This window comes from Capricornis sumatraensis, chromosome 6 (assembly GCF_032405125.1).
Source record: "Capricornis sumatraensis isolate serow.1 chromosome 6, serow.2, whole genome shotgun sequence".
Lineage (NCBI taxonomy): Eukaryota > Metazoa > Chordata > Mammalia > Artiodactyla > Bovidae > Capricornis > Capricornis sumatraensis.
In genome coordinates this window covers 32,117,044-32,143,564 of record NC_091074.1, presented here as the reverse complement: position 1 = coordinate 32,143,564, position 26,521 = coordinate 32,117,044, and the positions used below count along the sequence as shown (strand labels likewise).

The 26,521-nt window shown below is 38.6% G+C and overlaps 1 protein-coding gene across 1 annotated transcript in view; it reads right to left on the bottom strand.

Annotated features, from left to right (window-relative positions):
* MLLT3 (MLLT3 super elongation complex subunit) overlaps positions 1 to 23,588 on the bottom strand; it is a 276,579-nt gene extending 252,991 nt beyond the window's left edge. The window contains exons 1-2 of the mRNA XM_068974410.1: positions 23,532 to 23,588; positions 21,948 to 22,128 (exon numbers count right to left, since the gene is read on the bottom strand). Of these exons, the coding sequence (XP_068830511.1) occupies positions 21,948 to 22,128; positions 23,532 to 23,543 (193 nt within the window). The 5' untranslated portion in view covers positions 23,544 to 23,588. The remainder of the gene's footprint in view (positions 1 to 21,947; positions 22,129 to 23,531) is intronic.
* Between the last annotated feature and the right edge of the window lie 2,933 nt (positions 23,589 to 26,521).

Genomic DNA, 26,521 nt, shown 5'->3' with positions numbered 1-26,521 from the left:
TGTTTTTCCCTTTCACCCATGATAAGCACCACCAACCAAGTACTGAGTACTGCCCTGAGCCAGATCTGTCTCAGCATCCTTCTCATCAGACCAACCATGGAATTAGAGTCATGTCCTACAACCACAGAAGAAACAGGGTGTAACAGTGGTGAGCCTGAGATTTGGAGTTTAAATCTTAGTTTGAAGTGAAGTGAAGTGAAGCCGCTCAGTCGTGTCCGACTCTTGGCGACCCCGTAGACTATAGCCTATCAGGCTCCTCCGTCCATGGGATTTTCCAGGCAAGAGTGCTGGAGTGGATTGCCATTTCCTTCTCCAGGGGATCTTCCCGACCCAGGAATCAAACCTGGGTCTCCCGCATTGCAGGCAGACGCTTTACCGAAAATCTTAGTTTAACGCCACTCAAAAACAGAGTAATCATACAGCCTATATAGAAGGCTAAGTGCTGAAGAACTGATGCTTTTGAACTGTGGTGCTGGAGAAGACTCTTGAGAGTCCCTTGGACAGCAAGGAGACCAAACCAGTCAATCCTAAAGGAAATCAGCCCTGAATATTCATTGGAAGGACTGATGGTGAAGCTCTCTAATTCTCTGGCCAACTCATGTGAAGAGCCAATGGAAAAGACCCTGATGCTGAGAAAGATTGAAGGCAGGAGGACAATGGGATGACAGAGGGTGAGATGGTTGGAGTGTATCACCAACAAGATGGACATGAGTTTGAGCAAACTCTGGGAGACAGCGAAGGATGGGGAAGTCTGGAATGCTACAGTCCATGGGATCACAAAGAGTCGACCACGACTGAGTGACTTAACAACAAATTATTGAAAAAGCTCCAGTTCTGAGAGTGACACATGACAACAGGCAAAAACTGGTACTATCCCCAGCCAACAGGACACACTGTATTCAAGCCATACAGACCTTGGACAGCTTATTAATATTGAGTCTTGGATCCACATCTGTAAAATGCAAATAACAGGGTACAGAATTAAAACTTCACCGACTATCAATTGCCTTCCTACTCCTGTTCAGCTAGATAACCCTCTATTCTACCATGCTAACCCAGACTTCGGAAACTGAAAACATCACACAGAAACACCAATCATGTGAGAGATACTGGATAATTTTTTAATCCATGTAATTTTTATTAGATGTTTCATTTGCAATTTTTTTAGCTTAATTCAGATTCTGATATCTCTGATTAGTAGAACTAATCTCTCAAAATTTTGTTTCCACAGCTTTGCTTTTTGTAACTTCATAAAAGCGTTCTTTTTTTTTTTTTTTTTTGGCAAGGGTCAGCGGTGGGTAGGGCGGATCATGCCTGAGGCCAGACTAAGTGCCCCGAGTAGATGAGAACTGCTTCAGTTCCTATTGGTATCTTCAATGTTCGAAGAAGTTCCTGTCACACAGTAGGTCGTCAGAGTTGGCTGAATAAATGATGACTGCTTTAGAAATACAGCTCTTCACTAGCCAGCCCTGACCTCACAGTACATCCTCAACCCATAAAGGAGATCTGTAACTACCTATGTCCTTATCCTTCCCTACCTGAGTTTTCATATTCCTGAGGAGTACCAGCAACCCAGACTGTTTCTTCTCTATAGAGTGGTTTCACCTACTTCCATAGAGGGAATCCACCCTGAAATCCAATCAAGGTTTTTAGAAAATCTTAATTTGAGAAACCTTTTAGAAAATTCCCATTTTAAATCTTTATTCAGATGCTCCTGATCCTTCACACAGGTTACTAAATTGTAACTCTTCATTCAAGTAAAAACAAAACTGACTGTCCCAATACCAGATTTATCTCTATGGGTTCCCACACTTTTTCCCTACCCTCCGTGAACTCTCTGTCCAATCAAAACTACAGGGCCTTCCCCCAGAAATTAAGGTAAGCTTGACAAAGACCATTCTCCTTATTACTGGAGGGTCAGGATCTGATGAAAAAAATTACAGGCAAATTAATACACTCTCAATTTGACAGCCCTAAATGCCTCCAGTGGTAAAACGGTTTTAAATTGTAACAAAGCCCCACAGGTCCCTAAGACATTTCTAGGGTTTCTTTAAAAAAAAAAAAAAACTGTAGTCAATCACAGGCATGTTTGCTTTTTCTTTGCACAGTTGCCCCCAGACTCCGACTGCTCCTGGGACTGGGGGGTTTCAAGGCAAAACAATGAAGCATTTGACAAGCTCAAAAGGTCTGAATGACATTCTGGTAAAACAAACTTCGCTTTGGGCTGTTCACTGACTTACAGTCACATCATGATACACTGCCCACCTTGAGCTTGGCATATACTCGAGGCGAGAGTCCCAGTGTATTCAAAAAGACCTCTATGAGCTGACAGATTAAGAACAGCCATTCGAAAGTTCTCCTGCATGTTTTCTAAAAGCCAGGAAATTTTACCTGGCAAGTCCCCACCCACTACTACAGTAAACAACCTATGACTGCTTGTTGAAAATATAATTTTTATTTGGAAAGAAAAAATTCGCTGTAGCAGCAGCAAATGGCACTTAACCTGAGCTAAATAACAACAGTAAAATGAAATATTAAAGGTCTGTTAAGAGAGAATGGAAAGCTCTCAGATTTTCACTGTCCCTCCTCCAGAGAGATTCTTTTGCTCCACAAAAATAACTTTAATCAGATGGGAATGGGGTGAAAAAAAAAACTGCCAACAGAAAGAAGTATAGTTTCAGTGTGAGTACAGTATTAAACGTCCTAAAAGCAGACAGTTCCTCAATAACGCAGCTTCAGTAAAAACTTCCTAAACCCTTTCCTTTTTTGTTCCTTTGAGAAAATGGTGAAGCAATTTGCATTTACAGCTTAGTTCCTGTTTCCAAAATACCCCTTTAACTTTTTCTTTTCTCTTTTTATGGCAGGTATAAATAGCACCAAATTGTCAAATCACAGCTATTTTGTGTGCTACCTATACAAATAGGTCTGATTTCTGGCCAGCCATAAAACAATTACTGCCGAATTCCTCTGGTTCTTTGATATCCAGCTTGTCCACAGGGCTTCAAAGCTAGTCTCCAGGACTTTTCTTGGGGCACTGCAGAGAAACAACCTCAACAGAAACACAGAAGATAAAATGTTCCCACTCCTATAAACACACAAAGACATAACTACAGAAGTAAAATAATTCAGCAGCATTGTGGTGTAGTTTCTTCCCCGCAATGGAACGTAAGATGGCCAAGTACTCTGAATTATTTTTCAGCGATGGGAGCCAACTAGACTTTTCCCCCCTCATGCATAGGGGCATATCCCCATTTTCAAGCCACCAAAAATTAAGAATTACTTTGCTTTCAAAGAAATTCTCTGATTCACTAGAATAACATATCCCATGGGAATAGACTGGGCTTGAACGAAAGTTCAGCTTCTTAAGCACATAAATAACTGTATATCACAGTATTTGTGCAACGTTGCAAAATGCATTCAAGCTAGGAGTTCTTTGTATAAGGTTAAATCTGGTCAGAATATCATGTAGAGGAAATTTATGGGTGATTGTACATTTTGCCTATTAATAGGACTTTATTACCACATGACTTATGAAAAATCACTACTTGTAGTTAAATGGGATGGCACATACAAATACCTAATATACATCGCACACACGTGTGCTCAGAGTGCCAGTCAGCCTATTTCCTATTAAGCCACAGCAAAATCAATATACATGTCTATTACAAGGAAATAAATGCTAAGTTCTATTAGAGAAACTTCTAATGGGGCATCTTAGAGGAGTGACAAATATGATATGATTATAAAATCTCCCACTACCCAGGTTCATATAATAAAACTTTATCAAGGTTGATAGAAATATACATACATACATGCTTCTATCTATACCTATACAATATGCATCCAAAAAGACATCACTTTTTTTTTTAAATTCTTCCTACCAACAGCAGCATGCCAAATCAGTTTTCCTTTAACCCAATATTTTTGGCAGCTCTATCATATGCCAGTTAGGTGGAAAAAGTATTTCACAGATTAAGTAGCTGGCAAACGTGATTCTGAATCAGAAGTATAAATGATAGTATCCTTGTAATATGAAAAGAGATCATTTCAGACACTGCATAAATAGTAAAAACTACCTTCGCACCCCAAACCTGCCTCTTATTTCTCTCTTCTCTATCTGAAAAAAACAAACACTTTTAAAATATTAATACAGATTGGATTTCAGCACCCTTCCATGACCTTATCCAGGGAACCACTTGTAGATATTTTTCCAAAGATAGAAAGCCATGTTGTTTTTTAAATCTACATAATAAATCAACTCTTAGTAGTACATAGATGAGCCTTCCTCATTATAACTGGAAAACTTACCACTCAAAAGTAGAGCCACCTGTTTACAGCTCTGATCTCAAGTACATAGCTTTTATCTCATAGGTCAAATCTGGCACCTAACATTGGTACTAAATTTCCTCATAACGATATGATTATGTAATCTCTCACATTTAATTATGTTTTTTCCCTTCTGGATTTTTTTTTAAACCTAGGCCAAATGCATTAACATACAACAAAATTCTCAACATGAATGATAAAAATGCATTAAAAGTAACCTTTAATCCATGCTATTAACTGATTTTATTCTATTTTGGCACGTTTGAAGTAACTCATCTAAGGATTAGTTAGGCTTTTCTACACTTCTTTTTTATCAGGTCTCTACCATTCTTGATTTAGTTTTGAGAGAAAAGGGTTTGCAAAAACTATAATAATCTCACAGCTGGAGATGGCTGGAAAGTCCGTTAGTACTCATTGTGCCCTTAATTTGCAGGAAGCCTTTGTGCTCTTCTACTCCTCGTTTTACATGCTGAGCAGTTTTCACTGATAAAGTACTTATAGACCAGTTATTTTAGATTAATGAAAAGCCCAGTAAAATTTTATGTAAAATGGCTGTGAACTTTCTCTTTAAAACATTGAAATGTACCTGCAGTCTTAATTGCAAGAAATTCTTAACCTTGATCACTTGCCTCAATAGTTTTCATGTGAGCAAGCAAGAGACGTCTTAACATTTTCAAGAGGTATTATTTTTCAAACAGAAGAGAAATCCAAAATTTTAAACTATGAATTCAGATTGAATGGCTCAAGCCTCAGGGCAAACACACTGATTTAATCACATAGCGGTAGGTTTCCAAATCTTGCCCTCTTTAGCCTGAACAATAAAGTATTTCCCTGCCCTTTAAACCTCTAGCAATAATGCAAACACATTATACAAAAGGAACCCAACATCATTGGGATTTTCAACATTATGACATCAATTTCAGGAGTAGATGGCATTGTTCTAATTTTACACTTACCCAAAACGAGATATTAAAGTCGAGGACTTAGTATTTCCTCTGAATTTCAGGCCCCAAAAAGGATATTTAACTATCCAGTTATAATATATTATAAGTCACACTCAACTTTCACAATTTTTAGAATTCCCTAAAGGTCTTCAGATACAAATGCAAAGTCTAACTTTGAAAGGTAAAAGCTGAAGTTTTTAAATCTGTCTGAATATAAGCAAAAATGTTGAGCTTGGTCATATTCAAGACATGAAACTATTGTAGCAGAGTGCTAAAATTACTCATTTTCTGCTATACTGCCTTCCCATAAATTAGAAGTTCAAATCATAATCAGAGATTCATATCTAACACAAGTATATCACTCATATTGAAGAAAGAAAACCTATCTGCAAAGTAGAAATGATAGTGTCTGAAACCAACAGGGTTAAACAATTTCTTTTGTGAGACCACAGGCAAAATCTACAGCAGCTGTCTAACTTTGCCTTTAACGATCATAGCAAAAGCTCAAGGAAGTGATCCAATACAGCACTGGTCTTTAGTAACCAGATCGTTTCTATTTCATTTTCAGCCAGGGGACTGGATAATGAAAACAAAATTATTCCTCAGTCAGTAATTTTACTTGACAAGCTAATTTTCACCAACCTTTAACTTTTATTCACATATATAGCCAGAAGACCTGTTTCTTTTTTGTGTGTAGACAACCTTAATAACTTTTAAATACTGGCTATACAAGATAAACTTCAGATGACTATCACTTCTTGAAACCCACTTGTAAAAACTACTGGAAAACTTTTTAGCTATTCAAGGACTAGTACTGAGCTAAAAAAGAAAAGGCAAACATTTAGTCATTGCTGTAAGCTGTTGAGCCACAGAGCTTTGAGTCTACCAATGAAGAAAACTACAGAATTCATACCATTTTCATATGACCTAAAGCAAGTGTATACTAATTTTTGTAAAAGAAACAAATTCTTTAAAAATTACAATTTTCCACCTAAAACTACTGACATTGTTTAAAACAAACAAAAACGCTCTCTCATCATATATCATCATTCATTTATTTATCAATATATCTGAGATGCCTACTCCTAAATTCTCTACTCAGCCTATGGAAAATAGATAGGTCAGACTTCTAACTAATCAGGACTTATATTTATTTTAAATAGAAATTCAATATTCTCCATAAATGAATTTTGTGAAGAATGTGAATAAGGAAAACAAAGTAATCAAATCAATAACCCAATAAAGTTATGTTATCACTAATGACAAACTTACACTAGATATTCCAAAGAAATTTTACACTAAATTATGTAGGAATAGGCATGAGTGCAACATTCCCCATTTCCATATTTACAGAGCATAAGTACATGTATTGTTTTACTCACGTTTAAGTAAAAAGAATTTTTTTCTAAAAAGCAATTTTAATCAGTATTTAATGTATCATTGCAATCCTGTGTGTTTTTACAAAGGTTTGGCCCCAAGCAATTTTGGTTATAAATTTCAGGGTAGAAAGCATTTATGCTACTTGCCACAGCTAAGAGGTAATGCTTATAAAAATACCTGATACCCTTTCTGATTATAACAGATCCTATCATTTTACACTGTCTCCATAAGGAGAAATAAGGCTTCAATTAATAAACATTTGGAAATGACCACTAGGTGTTGGTTTCCTAAAGGAGAATTAAAACAAAAAGACACCTATGAACTAAAATATACACACAAATGAGTATTACTGAATTGACATATATACAAATGTCTTACTTGTTTTAAAAAGTAGAACTCAAACACTGAGTTAATATGTGTCATTTTTAGGGACTTAAGCCATAAATTCTTCCGATAAAATTCAAATAAATTGGTTTCCCAGTAATTAACGATGGGACTTCAATAGTGTAAAACTACCTCTGTAAATTCTCTATGGCTTGGGAATTTAACTAGTTATGTTCAATATAATACACTTAGTGGGTCTTGGAGCCCACTGCCTGTAAAAATCTCCCATGGAGATTCAAGACCACCCATCAAAAACAGTACGACATTATTGCCTCCAGCAAGAAGCGGGTACATAGGACTAGTTATTCAAGTCTTTTAAATACTATTTTATTGAGGGATTGTGGAAGGTGGGGGAGGGGGAGAAGGGGGATTCATGAGTGGATGGCGGAGAAAAACTCAGACAGAAAAAAACCAGCAATTTCTAAAGCAGAGGTTCCTATGGCATCCCCCTTCCTTATCCCACGCCCCTCCTTTTAAACAACTAGGTAAACAAAGTAATAAGTGCTCAATTTCAGAGCATTACATTATACTCCATTTGAACAGGCTACAAAGTACTTTTATTTGTAAAGCAGCTTCTCTTCTGTTACAAACAGTTCTACTCTGCACCAATTTCAGACAAGAGAAGATGACTAGGGAGGTGGAGGTGGCATTAGGAAAAATTCACTCAGTGCCTTTCAATGCCTTAAAGAGTTGATCCAATAAAGATCCTGTAGAGGAAACTTTAAGTCTATTTTTTTTCCTCCAAATAAGCAAATCATACAGGAGGGCTTTTCTTTTCTAGGGTACTGCACCCTGTCTCTTTAAATTCCAGGCCTGCCCCATTTCCCACGCATTCAGTGAAAGCAACACGTTTGCTGGCCTCCGGCCCACAATGTCAAGTAGTTTTCTTGCTATTGAGTTTCAAGATTATTCTTTTGGATCATTTGCCCTTTAGTTTTAAGCACGCCAAAGCAAAAATAATGTCTTTCTACAATAACATAAAGAAAACTCTGAGGTCTTTACAAGTAGAGAACACCTTGTCCTTTAGTCTCCCTTTCACTGCAAAACCTGCTCCCACTCTATATGCTCCAGATAAGAGCCAGTCACACATTTTCTTGGTCGATCACAGCTTTGTCTGTCCTATAATAAAATTCTATGAGTATATTTATTTAATTTATGCCAAATTGGGAAGCTCTTCTTAAAATCTGCAATATTCAAACCAAGTTTTCGTCCTGTTGAAACTTTCAAGTCTTCAGTCTAGTCCCCTAAGTGTTCTTTTAAAGTTTTCAAAACAGTTTCAAAACAGGCACTTTATTTTCTATATCTGCAATTAAGACATCTACATAAATTAATTTAATTAGAACAATAGGAAGCAAACATGGTACGTTGTAATCAAGGTGCCAAAGACTGGATTTTCCTCATTTTCATACACACCTTAATCTTGAAGAAAGGAATCCAGGCCACTCTGAATCCCATTTATGATTCTCTCAAAAAGACCAGGAATAGTTAAATAAAAATTTATCAGCAGAACTAAATTAAAGCTCTGTGAAATATAATGTTATTCCAAATGCAACCCAATAGAACTTAAAGTGGCAATCTTATTCAAGGAGCTAATAAAGAAATGCTCAAATCACCAACATCCATTTTTATATTTTACATTCTATGGTAGAATTAGTCTGGCTACCTACTGAATATAATTTATGATTTTTATAAATGCATCTAACACTAAAGGGAAAACAGTTTTGTTTTTATTTGACATACAGTTTTGCTATGCATTTGAGTATAATATACTTGTAATAGTGATTTTTTAATGTTAAAAAGGCAGAGATGTTTTCCCATTAATCATAACATTGTGGACTTAATCAGATAAACCAAGACTGCTAACAGATCTTTTAAGACAACTAAAATCAAATCCCTCATTCTGCAGAAATTCCTTTATTTAGGAATATTCATATAAATCTATCTGCATTATCTATAAAACATGAAATTATAGTTTATTTTCTTTTAACTTCTAGTTATTTTTTAAGCCTATATATTGAACAGTATTGAAACACCTTTTAATGCTAAATGCTGTTTGTTTTTATGCAATTATGCATCAATTCTCCATCCAAAAAGGACTACTTACTTCCCTGCCCCAAACATTACTCTTGCCTTTGTTTTGGCAGTTGTTTTTGTACCTTTTATTTCTCATAATTTAATGTTTAACTTCCAAATTAGATACATGCATGCATGCTAAGTTACTTTGTCGTGTCCAACTCTGTGTGACCCTATGAACTGTAGCTTGCCAGGCTCTCTGTCCATGGGATTCTCCAGGCATGGATACTAGAGTGGGTTGCCATGCCCTCCTCCGAGGGACTCACAAATAAGAATTTCCAACTATAGATCCCATTTATTCCTAATACACCACCATATATCTAAGCATAATGACAGTTCTTTCATTTGCAGACAATTTTTAAGTCAGATGTAGGCTCTAGAAATTTTTCTACCACTATACATCAAGATAAACATATTAATCAACAAAGTTATATTTATCAAAATTCTATAGGTTAAAAAAAGTCAAACTTCTCAAAACATTCCTAAGTACTTCAAAAGTGTATGTTCTACTGAAATAATAAACACAGTTGTCTTTCTGTTACAAAGAAAAATTTATAAATATATCAAGTACTTATATATCTAGTTAATCTGATTAGTTTTACAGCTTAACACAATTAATTGTTAAGAAAGGTAAGAATATGATTTACATGTGTCTCTTTAAAGGTTACAATCAACTTATGAAACATTTATACATATATTCATAGTAATATTAAAAGAAAACACTCAGAATGACAAGGTGCTTAAATTTCAAATAACAAAATATGAAAATGTTCCTTGGGGAAGACATTTCTGTTAATGCTTCAAGTGAGATTACTTTTCAAAAAAACTAAAAAGCTTATTGTAAACATATCCTTATGTACATTTAAGTATCTAGTTTAACTTTCACATAAGTAGTCTGTATCATTCAAGAAAGCTTGAAAAGTCCAACAACTTTTACTGGTGACAAGAATTTCCTGATATCCCACCTCTCAGATATAACTTTCATTAACACTGTGTGAAATATTTTCTTCCCATCTTTTCACTGATGTATTTTTATCTGTCATACAATTCTCCAAATGTGGATAAACATGAACAATTCCGGCCATTCACCAGAAATTTTTAGTTCATAAAGAAAAATAAACTAAATCATACTAAAATCAATGATCATAATAAATCCAAAAAATAGACTCCACAGAAAGATACTAAACCGAGTAGCATTAACTACATGCTACTGGAAATTTTTGTAGCCTTTACAAGTAAGAAAATTCTCATTCATTTGCTACTCTCTTTAAAATATCTGCATTTGTGTATTTTGTATAATTAAATTCTTGGCTCTAGTCGATCCCTCAACAATTCCCAGTAACAAGCTGGAGTGATAACTAGAATTATTTTTCTTTAACCTAAAAGTTACGCAGCACGTTGCAAGTGAAGACTGAAACGGTACTTGCTTTTCAAGGCCACTTCAATTAAACATCTGCATTCTTAAACAGAAAGTCCTGCAAATATGTTAAGTGATCAAAGATCTGACATACTTTCTACTAACCTGTTCACCTGATAATGTAAGTCCAAGCCCCCACTTATTACTGGATTGATAATAGATATATAAATAGTTACCTGAAACATGATACTTTTGAAAAGCAAAACAAGTGACAAAATTTCAAGGTCTGGCTGATGTTATATAAAAAAAAAAATTTTTTTTAATTATCAGCTTTCATGAAAAAACCCAAAGATCTAATGACCTGGTCAAGAGCCATATTAGAGGGAGAAGTTTCAAATAAACAGTCTCATGAATTCCTGAACTGCTCCAACCTACAAGAAGTAGTTGACAGTAGGTATAAATGGCACCAACATAGTCAGAAAGTAACTTCATAACCAAAACTTAACCACCTACTTGCTGAATTATCCACATTATCATCTACTTCCCTGATATTCACAAGTCTTTTACCCATTCCACCATTTAAGTGGTGTAATATTCCAATATACTGAAGTTCATGTCAACATTTGACCTTTTTTTTCTTTTTAGTCATTCTCCAAACTGCTACACTTAGGAAAAGTGAGGAATTAAACACATCAACACATGTCTGTTGTCTAGCATGATAACCAATATACAGCTGAAATGTAATAAGTGATAGGTATCTCATCATTATAAAAAGAACAAGGTAAATCAATGACATACTCAGAATGTATCCTTTTTTAAAAACCAAGGAAAAATAATATTTTAGAGCTGGAAAAGCCCACAGAGTTTTCTCAGTCCAAACACATCCCTTTAACTTCCCCCGGCCAGAGTCTTTTCTGCTGCATTGCTAAATACTGCTCCTACCAGTTACTGGAATACATCTGACTCCTATTTTTAAGCTAAAAGGCTAGTTCTATTTCACGGATTAAGTAATAAAAAAAAAAAAAAAATGGACCTGGCCAAGTTGCTCAAATTTGTGTCCAGTTTTTAAATAAGCACTTGAAGTAGGTAAGAAAGAAAAGAGAGAAAAGGAGAAAAATTCACTTTTGCCTACAACTACTAAGCTAAAACAATTCTAGAAAATGTGATTCTGGGCCAACACAATGTTTTTTGCTAAATTCAAGTGGTGGTTCTGTTTACATGAAGTCAGTTATTAGAGGTACAGAGGAAATAAGTTTCAGAAGACTGAGTAATAATTTACCACTTAGAGGAGGGGACGCTTAATCAGGATTCTAACTCTTTCTGACTTGCGATAACCGCTTTGATATTATACTGCTGCCCGTGTCTAGACTACATTGATTAAAGGCAGGAGTACTAACCATAGTGATAATATTGGTCCCAGCTCCTTGGATGTGTAACTCTAAGGTGGCACAAAAGAAACAGATACAACAAGGAGAAATGAGCACTGGACTAGCGGAAACATGTAATGCATGCTTTGTGTTCCCTGTGGTGAAGAAGGTAGCTCCCCACTTCCCTGTACTACTTCTGGGCATAAGTAGGAAAAGTCATAAAACAAGCATCTCTGATTAGACAATCTGGAGCTATGTCAACATTTTACATAACTTATCCCACCAAAGGGCTTCCCAGGTGGCTCAGTGGCAAATAATCCGCCTGCCAATGCAGGAGACACAGGAGATACAGTTTCAATCCCTAGGCTGGGAAGATCCCCTGCAGTAGGAAATGACAACCCACTCCAGTGTTCTTGCCTGGAAAATTCCATAGACAGAGAAGCCTGGCAGGGTACAGTCCATGGGGTCGCGAAAAGTCAGGCACAACTGAGCACCACACACACACATATCCCACTATTAATAAGAGCAACCAAATCCCAGTGGCCTGAACTCCGTTTTTCCATAAAAGTCAGTACAAAACAGCTGCTTATATTATAGGAACAAGGAAAGAACCCAAATGAAGAAAAACATTTCGCAAAATAGAAGAATATTTCTTCAACACAAAGGAAGCTTTCATTATTCAGCAGCTCATATCAATGAAGTACTTCGGGTAGCAGGTATGGATGACACGAAGCCTACAATGAACCTTCGTCTGTTTTTTTATTCATGGTTCTATGTAAATGAACTGTTATTAAACATTCCAAATGTTATAAATGCTTCTCAAAATAAATAGACACATGGAATCATCTGATCTTAATCTTCCCCAATACTACCCTGGGAGGAAGGGAAGAAGACTACAAAACCTATCTGCAAACATTAAAGGCATCATGCAGATTAAATTTATATCCAGAAACAGTAAAAGAAAGTAAATCTCTCCACTGTCTAGGCCACTATTATTGTATTAATATTTTAGGAAATTGTTCATGTATATTTTGCTCTTAAAAATCAATACTTACACATAGCATTTGGCCTAGTATTGATGGGAAAATAACTAATGATTTCTGCTGGAAAGGAACAAAGAAAAACATTCATATTTGGCAAAATTAAATATATTAAAATTTACTTGCTCTGAAAATATCAATCTTCTAACATGGGTCATAACTAATTACATTCAACTGATCACCTTTATAATCACTTACGAACATTATTTCAAATAAATGGACCTCAGAATTAAGCTCAGTATAAGCCATAATTTTCTTTCCTAAAAGACGATGCATTGACTTTATCCAAAAAAGGTAACTGTTAACTACTGACATACCAACTAAATCACACCCAGATGCTAGACTCTTTGGGCCTTGATCACTACAAACTTAACACACTTAAGTTAAAAGGATTAGCTTTTATTTCTTAAAACAATGTTCTATATCCTTCAAGGAGCTGGAATCTTACCATGGAGATGGTGGGGGTGGAAAATATCAGGGAATACCTACCATTCAGAAGCAATTTTTCCTAATGATTTAATTTCAAAGGAAAACCTTAAATTAATCCATAAAATGAATTTGATTTTACCCAAAAGTGGCTATAGAGAACCTCTTCATTTTAAACGGCTTCTACCATGGTTACCACCACTTAATTAAGTCCTAGATCATGTCTACAAAAGCAGTTATGGCTGAACATTTGTCTGCTAATATAAGTGAATAATTACTCAGTGTTTTCAAAGTAAACATTCACCACCATTTATTACTAGTTATCTTTGCACCAGCACACTTGTGACTCATTGTGTCTACATGCAAGATCACTTCACATTTCTAGCCTTCTGATTAAAAGTAAAATGAGAGGGTAAACAAAGATGAAGACTCTCAAGAGTGCTTGCCAACTCTAAAAGACACAAGCACATTGAAGGCAGGGACCTCCTCTTTCTGTTATTTACATCTCCCCCAGTCCGTTCCCTGCATCCTGCATGTACAAAGCCTGTTGGTTAAGCACATTATCATGCCCACAAATTATATTCTTCCACAAAACCCCAAAACCAGACAGGAAAACAAAATAAAACAAATCAATTTGACAAAATTAAAAACTTATGTATGCAAAAAGATACCATACATTAGGCTACCAAGAAGCAGACACAAAAATGGGACAAGATGTTTTCCACACAAATAACAAAGAATTAACACCCCACAGATAAGGCAAATTTTTTTTTTAAAGACAGAGGATATAAAAAGAAATCAATATAGGCAATCTCCCTCTGTTTCCAAAAGAGGGAATGTAAATGGTCAGTAAGCAGATAGAAAATGCTTACCCCCATTAGAAACAGAGAAATGCAATTGAAAACAAAAAGACACTACTGCAACTAATAACAAAAATGAGAAATTTTTAAGTATTCAATGTTGGCAAAGATGTAGAGAAAATGATACTCATTCCCTGACAGAATATAAACTGTCACAACTACCTTGTGGCACAATCTGACAATGTCTATTGCAAATGGAAACACCCACAGCTGGTATCCTAGACCTATATCCAAAATCTTGCTCATTTGCACAAGGTAACAAGTACAAAGATATTCACTGCCCAGAACAGAAAAAGACCCATATATTGCTTAATAGAACAGAAAAGTTAATAGAGAACATACTCCTAAACAAAATACTAAGCAGAAAAATTTTAAGGGAATGAATTGGGTCTCTCAAGATAAAATGGGGAAAGGCTCAAGATGTACTGAGGCCAACAGAGGTGAGGGGAGCAAGACACAAAATGATTTACTCATTGAATTAAATAGTTTTTGCACAATCTTATGAATATACTAAAAATACTAAATTTTCCACTTTAAAAAGGTGAATTTTATGGTATATGAATTATATCTCAATTAAAAAAAATGATTCACCCATTATGATACACTTCATGAAGAATTTAAGACACAATATACTATCACCTGTAGCAGTATAAATGTGCAAATGTACATAAATAGATGGGGAAGAGATTGAATACTTGGAAGAAAAGATTGGGAATCATTTAAAAACTTGAGCCATATCTATAATACTTAATTCCCTCAAATCAAACAAGGAATCAAATAAGAAAAATGAGCCAAAAAGGACCTACTATATAGCACAGAGAATTCTACTCACTATTATATAAAGACCTAAGTGGGAAAAGAATTCAGTGAAGAAGAGATATACATACATGTAAAACTGAATCACTTTTCTATATACCGGAAACTATCACAACACTGTTAATCAACTATACTCCAATATAAAATAAAAAGTTAGAAAAATATGATAAAATGTAAATATATGTTCATTCTCAGTAAAGGGATGTGAATGTTTATTATATTATTCTTTCCTTTGTATTTTCCTATACCTCCCTTTTTTGAGAATACAAAAAGGGTTCAAAATAAGCATTATCACCAACAGCAAATGGTAAATATATATACACAAAGATATGTGGCATTACTAATCAAATAAATGCAAATAAAAATGAGGTATCAGTTCATGCAGCAGATTGGCAAAGATTTTAAAAAAACCTTTTAATCCCCAGTACTGGCAGCCATGTGGGGAAACGGGCAGTCTCCCAACTCCTAAAGGAAGTATAAACTGGTACAATCTTTTTGAAGGGAAGTTTGGTAATGAATGTCAAAATGTAAAATCTATATACATAAGGAAATTATTGGAAAAACCATAAAAATGAATGTCAAGGATCTTCATCAGAGCGTTATTTATAACAAATTAGAAATGAGAATATAAATTTTCAAATAAATAAATCTATATTTAATGTGATACCATCGAATTCAGCTTTAAAATGATATCCCACCACATACCATGAGGCCAGGAATGCTCATCTGTCCCCAACTTCTCACTTCTCAATGCTCATTTATCCCCAGCTTCTGGACATACTCTATGCACATGATAAGAGCTCCAAAAACCACTTGCTGAATAAATTATAATTTAAAGTTAATTTTTGTCTGTATACACATATAAACATAATTATAAAAAGATGCCTACCAAAATATTAATTATGGTTATCTATGAAGAATTTTCAGGTAACTCCTTTCTTGATATTTCTATGGTTTGATTTTTCTACAGTGAACATATATGTATAAATTAGAAAATATAATTTTAATTTGTATATAAAAAATAATATATGCATTCTTCATAAAAGCTAAACTGTAAAATTGTGCACTGTAATGTCTCAGTTTCTATGATAACATAACAAAAACTTGTCAATTACCTGTCATATCATCTATGGGAATTTATTTACCTAAAAACTCTTTTCAGATAAATCATATTCCCAAAAGTGAATATAGCACTGCAAAATAATCAGAACCACGAAATATAAGAGAAAACAAGATTAGTGGATTAAAATATCTGTTATGAGGAAGAGAATGAAGTAAAGAGATTCTGGCCAGACACACAAAATGTTTTAAAAGAATGTACATTTGTATCACTGAGATAAGAGAATCTCTCCTACATATTAGTAGCTTTGTTGAGGAGTGAAAACACAAAAGCAGAGGGAAAAAAAACTACAAAATTCTGTATTATTTCTATTGGGACAGTGCGAAACATTGTTTTAGAGATGAAAAATATCCTGAAATCTGGCCAATAAAGATTAAAGTCCAGTAAGTTGAGTCCAAATATATTGTCCAGTAATATATTGAGTCCTTGCTTAATTACATAACTGCTATATTTGTGTTTAACATTTCCCCCGTTCCCAAGTATCTAAACTTTTCCAAGTTCTCTTTTGAAGACTTAAGTCACTAAGAGATTAAAAACAAAAAAGACACCAAAAATGTTCCACATCTTAGCACTGTAAAAGCTGTGTTAAGTACTGGGTATTACTGTGTTAGATGATCAGGAAAAGACCTAAAGGGCTCAGGTTGGTCCATGGAAGACCATTAGAAGGAAACTTCAAAGAGCCAAGAGAAGGAACAAAAGAAATCTTTAAAGAAAAATGATAAAACTGACTGATCTCCCAGCTCTGTCTACCTCCCAAAGGTACTTCTACAGAGGGTTACCCAAAATAATAGATGTAAAAGGCTTCTGCTTTGTAAAACAAACAGCAATGTTAACTATAAAATATAGCCAGTAAAACCAAATTTGGATTTTCCTTTTCAGAAAAAAAAAAAATGTGTTAGATAATTGTTACACTGGAATTTAACCATGCAAATACCTTGGAAAATTTACCCTTTCTCTTTCCACTAAATAAGTATTTTTATTAGCAACAATAATAGTGGTTACAAAGAAAATCACCTTCCACATCTTAACAGAGCTGTTTATCTGTGTCAGGTAGTATTGTGATTATTTTATATCAGAGGTTCACCAAGTTTACGTCTGCGGATCCCAGGATGCCCATAACCTTTCCCAGGAACTGGCAAAATTAAAACTATTTTTATAACAACTCTAAGACGTTACTTGCCATTTCACCCTTGTTCTCTCGTTAAGAGTACAGCAGAATTTTCCAAAGGCTACATGATGAGTGGTAACACAACAGACCAAATACAGAAGACATAAGCAGATCCGGTTGTCTTCTACTAAGCAAAACATTAAAGAGACTGCATACAAACACAAATAAAATGACGCTACTCTTCTCGCTTTTCTTTTTTTTTTTCTTTTTGTTTTAGAAGATAATTTTTCATTAAAATAGTATCTATACACTCACCTAATGGGCTGATGATTGTTATTCTTACATTAGTAAGTAATTTGTTTAAACTATTTCTGGTTAATTTCAAATACAGGCAATATTAATACATACAATTTACATTAAAATTCCTAAATCTAATTCCTCCTCACCACTGGTCAACAACATCTACCCAAGAAAGTTCAAGAGCACTTTTAGTGGTAATCCATGTCCAAAAGGCAGTAGCATACACTGGGCCTTTACTTTCATTGTTTTGTCTTAAAAAGAAATGAGTGTTCATTTGAAGGCTTTAAATGTAAAGAATTAACAGTTATCTTTTAAAAAATCAAACATTACCAAAAAAAAAAAAAAAACCTCTCATCACCACCAGTACCATAGCATCCACTTAAGAAAACTATTAGTAAGAGTTTGGTGTTCATTCATCCAGAATTTATTTTATCCACATACATACATATACCTTTTATCTGTATAAGCACATTTTTTAAATGGGATTACATTGATTACCTTATTTCACCTAACATCTCTTGAAGCTCTTCCTGCATCTACAAATAGATTTACCCTCTTTTTTAAATAGATCACCAAGATCTAACTGTACCCCACTGAGGTCCCTTCTATGGATTGCTTCCAAATGTTTGCTATCAAAATACAGCCCAAAAAAATGCTGTAACTCTGTGGAGTTGTGAAGCCATATCTGTTGGAAAATTCCTAGAAGTAAAATTGCTGGGTTGATGTGCATAAACATTTAAAATCTTAATAGATTTTGCCAAATGTCCTCCAAAATGTCCGTGCCCAATTTACATTCTTATTAACAGCACATGAGATTTCCTCTAGCAATTCAGCTTTTTAAGTGTGCTTTGGTAAATTATACTTTGTGTTGCTTCAAAATGTCAAGCTGTAAAACTGTTCTCACTGGTCATCTTAATTCCGTACAGAATTCTACACAAATCTTGTAACACTCACTGACTGTATCAGTATAGTCACTCACCTTTTTTTTTTTTTCTTCTATAAACCTTTTAAGTATCTCAGGAGACAAAATGCACCAGGTGCACACAATATTTTCAACTAGTGAGCCCTTAAATTTTAGATACCCTGATAAAAAGTTATTCAAACTATTTTGGAAGACTAACACAAATCAGAACTACACAGTAAAACTGGGCTCAAACACTGAAAGGAAAGTTACAAGTACAGATTTACTGCGCTTTATCTGCCCACTCAAAGGACTAAGGCTGCAAATAATAAGCTATCAAATCATACCAGTGGCCAAATTAGCTTACATAAAATAATAAGCAACAGATTTCATATCGTAAACGTCAATGGAACAGATTGCAATAGTAAGGATGGCAGTAATTGAAAAGAAAGTTCACTCAAATTCACATCATACTGAAAATGAAAACATTAATATTTCAAATGAAATGTTTTGAATGTGACTATTCATTTCAGTCATATCAGACTATTATAAATCTGTGATAATAATAAATAAGATATAGTCTTTTTTTGCAAGCAAATAGTTTAAAAATGCATTATAGTTTGACATGCCTATTCTGTAATGGCTAATGGATATTCCAGGCTGCACTATTTCATCAAAATCTCCTTTCTAGGATTTTGTGCTAGTAGTTTTAAATGAAACTGTCTTTAGGACAGAGTAAAACCTTATCAATTCAAGTCCAATTAGTTCAGTTTTGAAATGGCATACGTAGTTCTCAATGGGCAGCAAGTTGAATTTACTGTAATTTTTTTCCCCTATAAGTTCTCATAATATTACTATAGAATAAAGGAATTCAACATGAAAATCAATTTGCTTTTCCAAACCTAAGATTTATGAAACTAAGAACTCATCCATCTTAATGGCTTGAGCAGTTCATTCTCAGATCTAAGTCCACTTCTGTTTATCAACTACCATACATTTTGAAAGTGACTTAAACTGGTATTATTAATAGCCATTTACAGTTTACAGCATGCATTTCTTGTAATTCAGATTTCTCACAAAGTCATTTGCAGTTTCTCCCATTTTCAATCCCCTTATTTATAGATCTATAAAATCAAAAATATAACACTTTAAAAGGTACAGAAGTAGACTTAGAACTGCCTGGCATTCTTATTCTGGATTTATTCTTATCATTTCAAAAGGCCTCATAAGCCAAAAAATAAGTCCCCAGGATTAAGTGGCATGTTTGGTGTTACTTGAATTTACAACTAACTATTCCCAATGAACAGAGAAACCTTCTCTTGCAATCTGAATCATGTGTAATTACCGTATGACAAGGTCTCTCCTGGGCTATGTAAGCTGGCATTTTTCCCAGGACTTGTCACATCATGGGAAGCACACATACAAATAAAAATCCAAAAATAAACATTTTGAAACAATGGCTTATAGACTCCATCAAGAAACTCCACAATTGAGAATAAAAATTGAAGAACCCTACCAACAAGCAGACATCTCTCACTAGAGAGGTCTGAGAAGACCTTGGTGTTATCAAACCACTTACCACACCTAGCAACAAAACTCCCAGGTGTGGGCTATGCAGGCAGCCCTCTCATGTCCTCTCAGGACAGAAAATCATTAAGTATGGGAAATAAAAGGAGACATCACCACACACACCCACTGAAGCAGAGAAACAGTAGTGAAATGCGGAGAGGTTGATCACCTCTAATTTCATAATGCCGATTTGTGGATTGTTAAGGAGCCTAAACAAAGTTATCTTAAGAGCTACATCTTCGGCCAACTGGCTTAGTTTTCCTAATACAATAAATATTGCTTTGTTGTTGTTAAGGGTGTTTCACCTGGAAGTGAACAGACAGCCAAGTAGTCCTAACAGCGTGTGCCAACCAAGGATCTTAGAAGGTGGTTTCTTTTGTTTAAACTCCTCTGCTGTGGCTCTATGGACAGATGGAAAACGAAAAACAAGATCCCAAGAAGCATCAGACCCAACCTCACAGAGGGACAGAAACTTGACAATACTCCTCTTCATCACAGTTCAGAAGAAAAATTAAGTGGACTATCTCTGGCTATCTTCTGATACAAAGTGCTAACAAAATCTAAATGTTATTTCCAATAGGCCATGCATATCCCTACCCCTCTGTGAGAAGCCAGATTCATTTATTAACCAACCAGCAAAGCCCATCAAATTCAACTGTTCGAGTTTTCCAGAGCAGCTATAAAACAAACCATTATAGGCAAAACATACAATCCTAACACCCATTACAGGAGCCCTGGAAACAAAAACAAGTGTCAACACAAACCTCTGCCACCTCTAAGGCACACAACATTTCTCCTTTCTTTATTCAAGCCCTTGAATGTTCAATAATTTCCACCGCAGCTCTAAGCAGAATGGATTTATTATGATGTTAAGCTAAGAAACTGCAGGAGTTCTAGATGCCAATAAAGATTACGGATCAAATGGAAGATAACTGCTAACCATTGTGTCCACTTAGATAAATAAACCTGATCACAAACAAAGCACCTTACTGTATCTGTACTGTTACCTCCACTAATCCAACTAAAACAACAGGACAGTAGCTTTCCAGAGGCTGAAGGGACCAGAAATTGGGATTTCTCAAACCCTCTTTAAATGTCTTGTAAAATAACACTCCGTTCCTTTTTTCCAAAACTGTCCTTTATGGAAAATGTTTTGAGACCTCAGAGGCTGAGCAGAATTATGCAAACCAGACACCAAGGCTGCTAAAAACCAAGGAGAGGGAAGACTGAAGAAGGCAAGACAAGCCATTCCTCTGAAACTTAGCTTCGACCTCTGGCAGGAACCCTCTCCCCTGCAGATCACATCGGGCAAACACTTATGAACGTGGCTCAAAATCTAATGAGCAATCAAGTGCCATTGGGGGGCTAAGGCGCCCCGCTCCCCCCACTCCCAACTGAACATAAAATCCTGACGGTGGGAGGTCGGGATGGATAACCCACAAAAAAGAAAAGTCTATGACAGCTGGCACATAACGCCTCACACAAGGAGGAAGGTAGAGAGGATCCTAAAGACAGGTGACTTCTCAAGACGGAACAATAACTACATCCCACGCATCCTCCGCTAACAACACAGGTAAATCTCAATTTCTCTAGGTTTAAAAAAAAAAAAAAAAAGCGCAAGCTGTTTATTCCCTCCAGCCCCACTCCCCACGCCTCCAAACCCAGCAACTAATTGCAGTTTCCCCGCAGAACCCGCGGCTAACCCCAGAGGACCGGTGAGAGCTGGCTTGGGATGAATAAACACTCGACACCTGACGGTCCTTTCTCTGCGGTGACTTTCAAGGAGCCGAAGTGGCGCGCGCGGGCGGGAGCGGGGACCTGGCCAGCGCGGCGCCGCGCACCCCGGTCCCGAGCTACGCCGGCGAGCGCGACGCGGGGGGCGGGGAGAGGGGCAGGGGGACCGCCCGGACCAAGCGATTGTTTCCAGCGCCAGCAAAGACATTTTTTATCAAGCTCCTTTTGTATTCGAGCCCTACCTCTTTTTGGCCTAGGAAAGCTTTCGTGCAAGTGGAAGACGACTTTCTCCACAAAGTGCTGTATGTTACTGTGCTCCGGACCGCGCACGAACACCATCCAGTCGTGGGTGAAGCCCTCCACGGTGGGTTTTTTCCTCACCTGGGCGCGGTGCCCCAGCTCCAGCTTCACCTGCACGGCACACTGCGGGCAGGGGGAGGAGAGACAGCCGTGAACAACAGGAAGGCGACCGTTCGACACTGAACATTGCGCCTGACATTTTTTTTTCCTCCTTCTTGAAACGCACATAAAAGGAAACGGCAGTGCCCTCTGCATCCACGTTTCACGCGCGTGGGCGCGCACACCCCACACCCCCCAAATGCAGCCTACCCGGCCTGCCCGGCCCCCGGCACCCCCGGGCCCGCATCCATACAGGCCGGGATTGTAACGGAATGTTACCCCCGATCGGGAAGGGGGTCCAGTGGTCGGGGCGGGGAGGAGGGTTAAGAGGAGCCAGCACACTCAGCCACTACAGCACGACAACGAATGCATCGGAAACAAATTAGAGACAATTAGGAGGCGATGCCGGGGCGGTTGCCTGGCGTGGAAGGGGAGGTAGCTGGGACACCCGAAGGGGGTTCTCGCAAGCCCCCACCCCGAAGGTGCTGCGGCGACAGACACACGCCGAGAAAGTCTTTGTGTACGTGTGTGTGTGCGTGCGTGTGGAGCGCTGTGCCAGGCGGAATGGAAACTACGAGCAGCCTCTGCCGATGGGCACAAACTCCCGTGTTCTTACCACGGGGTTTGTGCACAACAAAAATGAGACGTCGTCACACACACACGCACACACGCCCGCAGGAAAACACGCCTAGGCGTCCATAACTTAATGCACCCCGCACCCCCCAGCGAAAAGCCCCACGCGATCGGCGAGGCCAGCCTAAGAAAGCCCCCGCAACACACTTCCAAGAGCCAAAGTGGCCCCAAAGTACCTCCCACCTCCCCCAAAAAATGAAATTCAGAAAGGCAGGGCGGCGGGCGGACAGCCGCGGAGCCCCGACTGCGCACAGCCCGGCGCGGGGGCAAAGTTGCGTGCGGCCCCGCGGCTGTCAGCCCGCTCACTCCAGCTCACACTCGCGCGCCGCGGAGAACGCACCATCGTAGCGGCCGGCGAGGCTGCTCGCCGCGTCCCCCGACTGTGCCCGCGGCTCCCGGCGGCGGCGGCGGCTGAAATATGGCTGAGTTATTATTCGCCTCCTTCCACCGTGTGTGTGTGTGTGTGTGTGAGTGCGCGCGTGTGAGCGAGAGTGCGCTTCTTGCGATTGCAAAGAGGCGAGGAGGGAGGGAGGCGCGGGGGGTGGAGGGGCGAGTGTGTGTGAGTGTGTGAGTGTGTGTGTGTGCGCGCGCGCCGGGGAGGGGGGGTGAGAGGGAGGGGAACGGAGACTGAGGGAGAGGCAGCAGCTCCCTGCAAGCCTTACCAACCTTTCTCTAATTGGAACCGCTGAGCGCTGGCGCTGTCTGGGCTGCGGTGGCGGCGCAGGGCGAGGGAGGAAAGGCGCGGGGGCGCGGGGGGGGGGGGATCTTTTATTATTATTTTTGCAGGTACTTACCGAGCTAGCCATGCCTGGGGGCCCGGAGGTTTGCTGGGGTGTTGTGTGGTACCCCCCCTCCCCCGCCCCCCTCAGCTGTAATTCATGAAGAGGCTGCTATGAATGAGAGCGCGACCAGGAGCGGAGGGTAGATGGCGGACATTCTCTGCCTTTTTCCCCCCGCGATCTCTTGCTCGCTCGCTCGCTCGCTTATTAAACTCAGCCCCAAAAGCAAAAGCAGCAGCAGCAGCAGCAGCTCCAGGGCCAGAGGATGAGATTCCGGAGCATGCGCCGTGGCGCCTGACACCCGGGCTCCGAGCCTCACGGGGCGGAGGGAGGGCGCGCGGGCGGGGCGGAGCGCGCGGGGAGGCCGAGCGAGCGAGCCAGGGGGAGCTCGAAAGAGCCAATCACCGGCCACCTTCCGAAACCCGGGCCGCCAGCACCGCCACACTGGAACGCCTTGCTTAAAGTAACAGGTTCCTGCTGGGGGGTGGGGAGGAGGGCGGGGAGGGGGCGCTGGATTGGGGAGAGCGGCCAGCTGGGGAGCCATCCCAGTCTCTGTGTAAACTGCTCTCTCCCTACAATAAAAAACGGATTAAAACTGCTGGAATGTAGCCACTGCTTAAAGCCCCCAGCCGCCGGAGAAAGGGTGTTAAATTAAGTCTTTGGCGTTAGTTAGCACGCTCTGGGAAGGGAGGGGGTTTCTTTTACTTTCCACCACGTCTTTTTTATGGTTTTGTGCTGAAAAGGCAAGAACTCACACCCAAACAAACTTATTTAAAGACAGAGCAAGAGAAATGCCACCCTTTCAAACAGCATCTAAAAGCAATCACTCAGTTTTATAACCGGCAATGATTCCCTGGCCCCCTTTCCCATCCACTCACCTCGCCCTTCTGCTGCTGCTACCGAAAATTTTAAAATGAAATGAACAAGAGCAAGAAATAAGAAGGCTATTTCCTTCGCAGGGAACGCCTCCCGCGTTGGTAATCCACAACTGGGAGGCACCACAAAGCGGTGCCCAGGTGAATTGCGAGATACCTGGGAGTGCTGGGCGCAGACCTTCCGGGACTAGGCTGGGAGTTGTATTTTGGGGGAGGTTCCCACTCCTGACAGCCTGCTGGGTTGCATCAGAACGTGAAAAATTGTCCTCTAAGGACGCGGGGGGCAACTGGGAGTCTTAAAATAGCAGATAAAGTTAATACTGACTGTAATGTGCATAAATTGGATTATAATCTTTAGGCGTATTGGTGACAGCGAACGTAATCCATCTCTGGGTATTAATCCTGTTAGGCTCCCGGGTGATACCAGGCGCAGGAGTGTTCCCAGAGTCGCGCTTCTACAAAGGTTTCCACTCGGATTTTACTTGGTCTCTGTGGCCGAGACAGAACAGCGCAGACACGCGTGGGGCGGGGTAGGAGGACTGACTAGCTTCCTTTAGCAACACAGACAACCTTTACAAAGGAAACGGATAAGATCTAGACGATTGATTTGAAAGTGAAAGATGGGTGTAACTTTGGTTCGTTATAGAAGGATCCTTGCATCTTCCTAGCTCTCATTCCTTTTTTTGCTCCCTTTATCTTCTTTCTTTTCTCCCCTTTTTCCTACCTCCCAACTTCTTTCTGAATCTTTCCCCTGGTTTCATTCTCTTCTCCCTGTCTTCCCTCTTTACTTGCCTCTCTTTTATGTTTTTGGCTCAACTATATTGCTTTCTTCTTTTCATTTTTTTCTTTCTTAAAACCACGAAAGCAAGTTGTCTGGGCCCTTGGATTAAAGAGAGCGATATAAGGGAAAGGAGTTAGCTGGGACATCGGGGATCCTCGATGTTAATTTGTCAGTCCTTCCAGCTGCTCACATGAAGATAACCAGAATTAGATCGGACCGCTTTGGGCCAATTTTAATTTCCACTGCAAGCCTCCAACTTGAGTGGTTTGAACCCCTAAAACTGATACTCTGCTCTCTTCCCACTTACAACCAAGAAAGCTTTTACTGGTGGATCCCAATTCCTCCCACCCTTTTACTGGACCTAGTAAAATAACTGGACCTAGTAAAATAATGGAGAGAACGGTTGCGGATAGAAACATTTTAATCCAAGTCCAAGAATTTAGATTCTCAACTGACCCACGTGTACACTGATGCATGTCATCTTGCAGGCATATGTGTGGTTGTGTCTGTTTTTGTATATCAAAACTAAGTTGACATGCACCCAAACAAACTGTGTTGGGATCTAAGTGAAGGATGGACCTACTTGCCATGCATTGTTAAAGTTTTAAATAAAATAATCAAATTGGAACGAAGTCCTTTGGAATAATAAGAGAAAACTGATGGCTATCTGGGTGTGCCATTAATAAAGCCATTTCCTATAAAGCACAGCCATTAGGCAGCGAATCTAGCTTAGCACACGGGTGAAAAATAATAATCCATTCTTCGCTTGAGTTGACTTCAGGGTTTGGCTAACTTCTTCCAAAGCCATCAGGGCTGTCTTGGGATTCTGATTCATACTGCGCTGAGGGACTGATGTCTCCTTTCTGAATTACGTGCTCGCCGAATTCAGATTTATTCCAGGAGTCATCTAAGCCATAGAGTCAGAGAGGATGTTTTACCATTATCTCTCCTTTCTCAAAGAGTGCTTTAAAAACCTTAAGGGTAATTCTTTCTTTCTCCGGACCCTGGAAATATAGATTCCGTCAGTAGATGGCGCACGGAGCCCTTCCACGGACGTCCTTATGTGACCTCTTTGCAACAACAACAAAAAACTCAGGATGGGGGAAAAGAAAATACAACCCTGAATACTCTAGATTCTACTTTTGGGCAAAGGAATTTATGCCAGTCTTTCAATTTATGCCAATATATTACTTATAGCCTATTCTAGAAACTGTCTATTAATTAAAAGGATTCAAAACAGAATTAACAGGTTAATTTTGTATTCAGCATATCTGAAGCTCTTTGCACTTCAGGTGAGGTACAAATGTGAAACAACCCTTTGCGTATTTGACAATGTAATTATAGAGAGT